Source organism: Anarhichas minor, unplaced genomic scaffold (assembly GCF_050575085.1).
Source record: "Anarhichas minor isolate MPS153535 unplaced genomic scaffold, ASM5057508v1 ptg000048l, whole genome shotgun sequence".
NCBI classification, from domain to species: domain Eukaryota; kingdom Metazoa; phylum Chordata; class Actinopteri; order Perciformes; family Anarhichadidae; genus Anarhichas; species Anarhichas minor.
Genome location: NW_027466494.1, coordinates 1091061 through 1101084, shown reverse-complemented (window position 1 = coordinate 1101084; position 10024 = coordinate 1091061). Strand labels below are relative to the sequence as shown.

General features: G+C 41.3%; 1 protein-coding gene across 11 annotated transcripts in view; it reads left to right on the top strand.

The window, feature by feature from the left end:
• The first annotated feature begins 2642 nt into the window (after positions 1–2642).
• gtdc1 (glycosyltransferase-like domain containing 1) overlaps positions 2643–10024 on the top strand; it is a 41677-nt gene continuing 34295 nt past the window's right edge. For 2 of the 11 annotated variants that reach the window (XR_012959381.1, XR_012959382.1), the window contains exons 1-2: positions 4383–8447; positions 9020–9187. Coding sequence is in view for 4 of the 11 variants with exons in the window: in XM_076112193.1 (XP_075968308.1) it covers positions 8209–8447; positions 9020–9187 (407 nt within the window). In the remaining 7 variants the exon portion in view is untranslated. Of the gene's footprint in view, positions 2691–3327; positions 3519–4382; positions 8448–9019; positions 9188–10024 lie in introns of those variants that run through there. The other 9 variants (XR_012959384.1, XR_012959383.1, XM_076112195.1 and 6 more) reach the window with 8 other exon arrangements.

Genomic DNA, 10024 nt, shown 5'->3' with positions numbered 1-10024 from the left:
GTTTATAGTTAGGGCTGGTTCAGGTTTATAGTTGGGGCCGGCTCAGGTTTATAGTTAGGGCCGGTTCAGGTTTATAGTTAGGGCCGGTTCAGGTTTATAGTTAGGGCTGGCTCAGGTTTATAGTTAGGACTGGTTCAGGTTTATAGTTAGGGCTGGTTCAGGTTTATAACCCTAGATATGCTGCTATAGACCTAGACTACTGGAGGATACACTGATCTCCTCTCTCCTCTTACTCTGCTTCTGTATGAATTCACGTCCCATTATGTCAAATTAATAACTTTAATTAGTCTTTGTGCTTTCTCTCCTCACAGGTTTCCATGGATCATGGTCCTGCTGACACCCACTGATACTATTAATATTTTTCGTGACATTTCTGTTGCTATTACTGATTTTATAATCATTATTATTCTGTTATATCCACTGCTGCTGTTATTAATAGCAGTCATTATATTTACGTTATTATTAGAGCTACTACATCTATTACTCCTCTCATTATATATATATATATATATATTCTATATATATTCTATATATATATATCAGTGGCGGGCCGTGCATTTTATACCTGGGCCTTCACTGCCGTCTTACCACCTAATAACCTCATGATGGCGCCACAGCTACGGTTATTTGTTTCAAGGGGTGTAACATCACGTATTCGTATTAAACCGTTCGGTACGAGGCTTACGAACCGAACAATAATACTGGTGCATTTGGAAAATGCAGAAGCTTAAATTGTGGTAAATATAATGTTTTCGGTGGAGACACCGGTCTGTCTGTCTGTTTAGTTTCCGGGTCAGCGTCTGACCCCGGAAGCAAAACAAAACACAACTGAGGCGCGAATGTTCTGCGAGGCTATGCTAAACTAGCTTAGTAAGGAAAACAACACGCACAAACTCGCGCTACAAACTCTCCCCGCAGCGTTCAGCTGTTCCTACTGATTCAAACAGGGCTAAGTAATCACCACACAATCCCCATTTGTCCAGACCATCATTCATGTTTGTATGAGAAAACAGCCCAAACAGATTCAATTATCCGGACCCTAAACCCACGCAGGACGGGATGCTTCGTAATTAACGAACAATGCATAGGGTCAAAATCGATGCAATTAACACAATGACAAGAGCGAACTTACAAGAATCAGTCACATATATATTCACAACAAAGCATGACAAAACAATCCAGCAACGCTCACACTAAAGAGCAAGGGCCATTCAAATATTACATCAGGGAACAATATCCATAAACGACACAATAGGCAAAATTAACACACTGCAGATGTAAAGAAAACAAAAGCAGTTTCACTTACCAAATGCTGTTCTATCTAAAGACAAAGTCCATCCTCCTGTCTTTGTTTACAAAGAGTCCAATAACTCGGCTGTGCAGTACATCCGTGCGTTTCAGTTCCAGCAAGAGGTCCTTTCCAGTATTTCCCTATTCTTCTTAACGTTTTCATTGTGGAGCTCCGTTTCCCTGCGAACTTGTTCGTTGATCAGGAGATCCACTCGGGTCCCTCCAAACGTTTTCAAGAGCACCGTAGCTTGTACGTGTCCCGCAGTACTTTGGTGTCGCGTAGCGGTCTTGCTCAGGCAGCTCAGGTTACCAAATCCAGCATGGCTCCACACACCAAGACGTTCAGTCGCAAATAACAGGCATTCCCAGCAATACAATTTGCAGCTCTTCTCCGACCCTGTCAGCAAGGAATACCGTTCATAGTTTGCGGACTGAAAGTGGCGCACAAATCCTTTTCCTGGCTGGGTCAGGGCTGCTAGCTGTGGGGTTGACCGGCCATTTCTTACTATGTCCAGTTTGTCCGGAAATGTCCTTCTTGAGAAATGCGTTCCCAGTAACTCCGCCACTAAATCAGTTTCTCCTCCTCCTTCTGCCATTTGATGTTAAAAAAACAAGGCTAGGTAAAAACAAACTAAAAATGCCATAATTTCTTCCATATCTTTCCACTTGAACTCTGACTGCTACAACCTAAGTTCTGCTTGCAAGCATAAGTTTCATGATAGTCACGTGCTCGCCCACTGACCAATCACAGCACAATCTGCACCTCGCTGCAGAGCTGCACATGGACACTGAGCTGCACGTTAATGCTGACGTACTTGTAGTCCAGCTAGCAGGCTCTGACATGTCAAAGAATACGCCCAACATGTCAAACTAAAGATCTGATTGATTGAAGAATATGACAATCAACAATATCGTCCCCATTCACTTAAACTGCACATGGATTCACTTGTGAGTCTGCAGGCCTCTGTTCTTACCTAGAGACACAGAGGTGAGATCTGATTGGATAAAAGCTCTACTTAAAACAAGCTGCACTGGAAGCAGAGCAACTGAGGAAGACAGGAGCTGTGCAATGAGAACATAAGATAATGGGGAAATATTATAATACATGTAGTGTATTTATGAAACATTATTAGATTATAAAATAGATATAACTTTGTGATTCTGTTTAGGCCACTGACGGCCCACCACTGATATATATATATATATGTAAATGTATATATGTATATATGTGGATATTTTATTTTTTATATATGCAACTGCAAAGAATGTCACTTTATATTTTTTGTATTACTTTATTTTATTACTTTATTTCATTACTTTATTTTTGTACTTTATTTTCTTACTCTATATTTTTACTTTATTTTCTAGGAGTGTTTCCTGTTCTGATGTGAGGGTCACAGGTCAGAGTGATTTGTGATATTAAGGGTACTTCTCAAGTCTCTTAATTCTCATTTCCTCGCTCCTCGATCCTCGCTTGAACCGGAAGTTGTTTCTGCGCCGCCATATTGACGGCCGTCCCAAAGCTCTAATGTAGCTCTGAGGATGGAGAAGGGAGGAGGGAGGAGGGACCTCTGAGGAGCCATGAGCGAGGAACCACGAGAACAGAGTTCCAGGAAGTCTTTTAACGGCCGACACGCCCCCTCATTGTTCATCAGTTATGTGATTGGACGCTGCAGCCGATCGGACTGACTGACTGCAGTTTAACACCAGAGTGAAGACAGATCACAGAATAAACTCTAGTTTATATTTGATTAGGTTTCTGATTCAACATCTGGTTTAAATAAATGTTCATTGTAGTCTGAACAACAAAAGGACCACAAACAACTTTCTGCATTTATTAGAAAGATTTGTGTTTTCATGATCTGATGTTTCCCTTAATAACTTTTATTATGAATGTCATCAGAAACAGACGTCGCTTCACGTGACGCAACTGAGGAAAGGACGTCTCATGTATTTTAAAACATATTTCCTCGTTCCTCTCTCCTTGCATGCTTTCCTCCATGCATCCCTGGTGGGAGGGACTAAGAAGCAAGGAAAGGACGCGAGTGAGGGAAACGAGGATGCAATTAAGAGACTTGAGAAGTACCCTAAACTGTTGGATTCCTCGACCGACCGATTTTTTGTCAGTTCGATGACGTCATTACATCTCTGTTTCCCGCCAGGCTCGGCTCAAACAGCGACGTGATGACGTAGAGGGTGTACGTGAGCTGTTCCAGATGCAGTCAGAGGTGAGTGTCCCGGTGCTGTTGGGCCTTTTCATACTCAGGTCACCGGGTTTAAGTTAGTGAACATCCGGGACACAGTTGCGGTCCTCCGGGGGCTGTCAGCGGCTGGGAGTGGAGTCTATGGGGTCTCCAGGGGGTTTTATCAGGAGGACGGCTAGTTAGCGGTTAGCTGTTAGCAGCTCTCTGTTATGTTTACAGAGCTAACGGAGCTAACGGAGCTAACAGCTAACGGAGCTAACAGAGCTAACGGAGCTAAACTCACAGCAGAACTGTTCTATGAACGTCACCTGTAGTTTAATAATACACATAATAAAGTAATTTTACTTCATCTGAGTACAGCTTGGAGTTAGAAGTGGTTTTACTTCAGTAGTTGTACTTTTACTTTAGTAGTTGTACTTTTACTTCAGTAGTTTTACTTCAGTAGTTGTACTTATACTTCAGTTGTTGTACTTATACTTTAGTAGTTGTACTTATACTTTAGTAGTTGTACTTATACTTCAGTAGTTGTACTTTTACTTCAGTAGTTGTACTTTTACTTCAGTAGTTGTACTTTTACTTTAGTAGTTGTACTTATACTTCAGTAGTTATACTTATACTTCAGTAGTTATACTTATACTTTAGTAGTTGTACTTCAGTAGTTTTACTTATACTTCAGTTGTTGTACTTATACTTTAGTAGTTGTACTTTTACTTCAGTAGTTGTACTTATACTTTAGTAGTTGTACATATACTTTAGTAGTTGTACTTATACTTCAGTAGTTATACTTTAGTAGTTGTACTTTTACTTCAGTACTTTTACTTCAGTACTTTTACTTCAGTACTTTTACTTCAGTAGTTGTACTTGTACTTCAGTTGTTGTAGTTTTACTTTAGTAGTTGTACTTTTACTTAAGTAGTTATACTTATACAGTTGTTGTACTTATACTATAGTAGTTGTACTTTTACTTCAGTAGTTGTACTTTTACTTCAGTAGTTGTACTTTTAACAAGTGCTTCAAAAGTAATTTCAAATCACTTCTGAAACTTGCTGTCTATAATACAGTATACTGTGTATAATACCACAGTATACTGTGCAGCGTCGGAAATACACGAGGGCAAAGGGCAAAACTGCCCCTAAGAAATATAATGTTGCCCCTGATATCACTAGGAGAGGGGCAAAAAATGCCCCCATAATTTCCTCTAATAATAATGATAATTTAATGAACTTGTCAAAAACATCGTAGCCTATATGACCCGGTCCAGTTGCCAGTTTGCGTGTGCGTGAAGAACCGAACGTTCTAAACGAATAAATAAATGGAGCGCTTCTTAATCAGACCTGTGACTGCGAGACTGCGGTCAACTCAGCAGACACTTACATGTTAGTGCACCTATATGCTGACATTCACGGTAAACGCATTCAAACGGCACAGATCGGGAGCGAGCGAAGGACTTTGAAAGTTAGCGGAAAGATTAACGTGAGACAACATCCGGTTTCTTCAGACGAACATCCGGTTTTCAGAATAAGATGCCAACAAAGTATACATATTGCATAATGGAAATTAGATTAAATGAATTATATTCACATTAAGTATAAAACATGCTACCTGCATCTCGTGAGTTAAAGGGAAAATACACCTAAATTGTGCGTAAAGTGTCTTTATTCTTTGATTTGAGGGTTGCTGGAAATGAATAATACCTGACTGACAGTCAATTAAGATATTTTACTAAGCAACAACTCTGAACTGAATTTGTACCTTCAAATGGCACATTTTTTTAATTTTTAAGGTGCTATAAAAATGTTTTTCTCAAAAATTCCACACAATGACTGATGTATATGTAATCAAGGCATCGTTGACTTAATAATTGTTAATAGTTAAAAAAATTTAATAATAACTATAAATAACCACAAAGAAATAAGAATAAATTTGAATATGATTGTCTGATTTATGTTTGTTTTTTGTTCAAAAAATCTAAGAAAACACTTTGAATCTGTAGACTACTGCCTAATAGTCTTATTATTGCCATTTGATGACAATTGCTCATATACTGTAAGCCTAAATAAGTATATTTATTATTTTGAACAAAGGTTAAATGTTATTTCACAAGTTTCAAAAAGTGGCCCAATTTTTTTTTTTTTAAATGCCCGTGGATTTCAGTCAGTGGGGGCAAAAATTGCCCCCTAAAAATATGTAAATTTCCTACCCTGGTACTGTGGTATTATAGACGGTGTACTGTGGTATTATACAAAGTATACTGTGTGTAATACCGCATATTGATATTATCATTAGTGCGTCAGTTGTTGTATTCAAACTGTTCTAATCTGATAGAGTAGTGATTAGTGATTATTGGAGGACATTACAGTGGATTCCTGCTACTCGCATCTTCATCATCGTCATCATGAGACTGACTCCAGTGAGTTTTCAGTTGACTGGTTTTAACCCTTGATGGGCTCAGAGGGGGTTCCCTGACGTTAACCCTTCGGTGTTCCATGTGAGCGTCAGTGGGCGAGTGAAGAGAAGGTGTTCATCTGAGATGAGTGTCTGGAATCCCCCCCGTGGTCTGAAGGTGGAATGATGGATCTCACATGTAGCAGAGTCAGACTGAACGTAGGCGGCTCCATTCCACCTCAACCGTTAGTCTGTCTTTAGTCTGTCCTCAGTCCGTCCTCAGTCCGTCCTCAGTCCGTCCTCAGTCCGTCCTCAGTCCGTCTTCAGTCCGTCCTCAGTCCGTCTTCAGTCCGTCTTCAGTCCGTCTTCAGTCCATCCTCAGTCCGTCTTCAGTCCGTCTTCAGTCCGTCCTCAGTCCGTCCTCAGTCCGTCCTCAGTCCGTCCTCAGTCCGTCCTCAGTCCGTCCTCAGTCCATCCTCAGTCCGTCTTCAGTCCGTCCTCAGTCCGTCCTCAGTCCGTCTTCAGTCCATCCTCAGTCCGTGCCTTTCTTCGTTCATCATTTGTTCACTTTTAGTGTTTTATTTGAACATTTTAATATCATATTGACTACTTTGACTTTGAGTTGTTATTTACTTGAGGATGAAATGTGATCATTATATCTATATCAACTCTAAACTAATGAAGCTGATGTGAAATGATGAAGTCTCCTCATCCAGTGGTTCCCAACCTGTGGTCCAGGACCTCCTGAGGGGTCACATGGTGATCAGAGAGGGTCCTCTGTAGAAACATGCTGAGGCCTCGTTTCCTCATTGGTCCGCTCTGAACACAATGGGAGACATTGTGCTTGTGTTTCCAATCACTTTCTCTTTGTGCCTCATGGTCACATGGTCACAGCTCATCTCCTCGCTCTGATGGGAGCTCCAGATATCGACCGTCTGTGGGGAGTCTAAGTGCTGCAGCGCATTAGCTCCATTGTGGCCGTCGTAATGGCCGAGGACTGTGAATCAGTGGGAGGACGAGGAGACGTCCACTTCCTCCTCCTCATAATGGACTCCTCTATCTGCTCATTCACTGTTGTCTGGAGATGCAGAGTTAACTTTCTGCAACAATAGTTTTCCATTTCTGTAAACGTCGAGTGGATCAGCTCCTCTTCCTCCATCTAACCATGAGAATAAACATATGTGTTCACGTTATCTGAGGACCCCCGAGGGGTCCTGCCCCTCAGGTTGAGAACCACTGGTTCACGTGTTTACTTCTGTCAGCACTTTTCTATAGAACACAATGAGTTTTTGCTTCTCTGACACTTTTCCTGATAAACTTTATTATTGGACTATAAATAGATTCATTTTCTGTTGTCTGATTAATCCAAAGATGAACAAAAAGAAAATGTATGAACAGCTCAATATTTCTGCTTCAGGATAATGTTAAAGTTTATGTGACATTAACGTCATTCAGACTATTATTATTATATTATTATTATTATTATTATCTTATTGTTATTATTATCTTATTATTATTATTGTGTTATTATTGTCATTGTTGTTGTATTGTTATTATTAATGTATTGTTATTATTGTATTGTTGTGTTGTTGTTGTGTTATTATTATTATTATTAAATTGTTATCTTCATTCTCATGTTTAATAGAAAGCTTAAATCCTCTGAGGTCACTTTAAAATGCTTCCTGTCACATGATGGATGTTGGTGTAACAGCTTTAATAATAAACAGGATTATTATTATTATTTACGAGGCTGATGGTTTGACTTCAGAGACGCGTACAGATGTTGAACCAACAGCTGTTTTTTAAGGTACTGGGTGTATTTAAAGTATTTTTAGACTGTTTTCAGAAACTTCACCTTTGAGCTAATTAAAGCTTTTAATTCATCAGTTTATTATAATAAATATTTAGATATATTACATTCTCCCCACATGTTGAACTAAAGTTGTTCTGAGGATTAATAAAGTTCTGATATTTAAAACCTTTGAGCCGTCTTTATATTTAGAAATGAACTCATTCAAGTTATTAAATACACAAACTGCTCAGAGGAGACGTGATGTTTGACTGTTTCTGTGACACAACAGGATGTGTTCTCATCTCTTAAAGACTGTTACTGCTGCAGCTAAACATATTAAGAAAGTTTAATAACCACATTGTTATCACAATAAAAGATGAAATCCTTTAAATAGCTCAAACTTTAAACTTATAGATTGTTTATGCCTAAAAAACAATCCGTTAATGATAAACAATACATTTATAATTGATTATAAGAAGTTATTTTATATTTATTAGAATCCATGCTTACAAAGAAAAACTGAATAAATCCAAAGTGAATGTTGATTCCAGCCGATCAATGTGATCAACACGTGTCTCTCTGTCAGAGCTCTCAGGGTCCCAGCGTTCTGCTGGTGGAACCGTTCTACGGAGGTTCTCACAAACAGCTGATCGACCTGCTGCAGCAGAACATCACCGGCTGCTCCGTCTTCACGCTCCCCGCCAAGAAATGGCACTGGAGGGCGAGGGCAGCGGCGCTGCACTTCAGCCAGACCGTCCCCACCTGTCCCTCATACAGGTGAGTCTCTCACAGGTGACAGATGATGTAGTTAATGGTACATCATCATCAGGGGTCGCGACTACAGGACCACCACAGGGGAAGACCTGGTCCTGGTGGTCCATATCATCATCTGAACACTTCAGCTGAGGAAGACCTTTTTCTCAAAGCTTGTGTTGTTTCTTTGTGAATTCAGTCAGAGTTGACTTCAGTTTGTTTGTAGTTCCTGTTTGGGTGGAACTTGGGTGTAGTATGTCAGACCAACAAGTCCCAAGTAAGTCCAGACCGACAAGTGGCCGTGGCCACCAAAGCATTTTATACCAGCTGAAAAGTCCCAGTTGCTCATCCAAAGTGCTTTGGTTGCATTGAGGTTCTACGATATGGAACTCACAGAAGGTCTTAACAGAGGAGCCTACTTGCTCTGAGAGGGTTAATTTCTCCATAGATGTTGATGTTCAGTACTTGTACGGGGCGGTGCCTCGTTGTGTTTTTTGTCCTACATAAGTGTATGTATATCATTAACCACAAATCCTGCTTCCTGATTCAGGACTCTCGTCCATTAACATCTTATTTCTGTGTGGTTTACTGCTCAGAGTCCTGTTCAGCAGCTCAGTCCTGAACCTGTGTGAGCTGGTGGCCCTCAGACCAGATCTGGCTCGTCTAAAGAAGGTTCTGTACTTCCATGAGAACCAGCTGGTGTATCCGGTCCGCAAAGACCAGGAGAGAGACTTCCAGTACGGATACAACCAGGTCCTCTCATGGTAAACATTAATACTTTACAATGATGTATGTTAGTGGGGTCATGGTGTGAACAGCTGCCTGACATCTATCCATCATCCACTCATCCATTATCCATCCATCTACTCATCCATCCATCCACTCATCCATCCATTCTACCACTCATCCATCCACCCATCCATTATCCAGCCATCATCCATCCTCCATCCATCCATCCATTCTACCATACATCATCCATCCACCCATTTCATTACATTACATTACAGTCATCTAAGAGCATAAACCAGAGCAGACGTACAGAAACAAACTAGTATGAATACAATAAGTGGTGAGTGGAAGGCTCAGGGTCGTACTTCTTGAAGAGGTGAGTCTTCAGCCTGACGAAAGATGGGCAGCGACTCCGCTGTCCTGACGTCAGTGGGGAGTTCATTCCACCACTGTGGGGCCAGGACAGAAAACAGCCGCGATCGGGTCGATCGGCCGCAGGGACCTCTGAGCGACGGGGCAACCAGTCGCCCCGAGGCAGCAGAGCGAAGTGGTCAGGCGGGGGTGTAGGGCTCGACCGTGGCCTGGAGATAGGAAGGAGCTGTTCCTTTCACTGCCCTGTAGACTAGCACCAGAGTCTTAAACTGAATGAGGGCTCTTACAGGGAGCCAGTGTAGAGAACGGAGAGGGGAAGTTGTGTGGGAGAACTTGAGGCGATTGAACACCAGGCGAGCTGCAGCTTTCTGGACAAGCTCCAGAGGTCTGATGGCCGACGCCGGGGCTCCAGCAAGTAGTGAGTTGCAGTAGTCCAGGCGGGAGATGACAAGAGCCTGGATGAGCACCTGCACCGTCTCGTCAGTGAGGAAGGGGCGAAT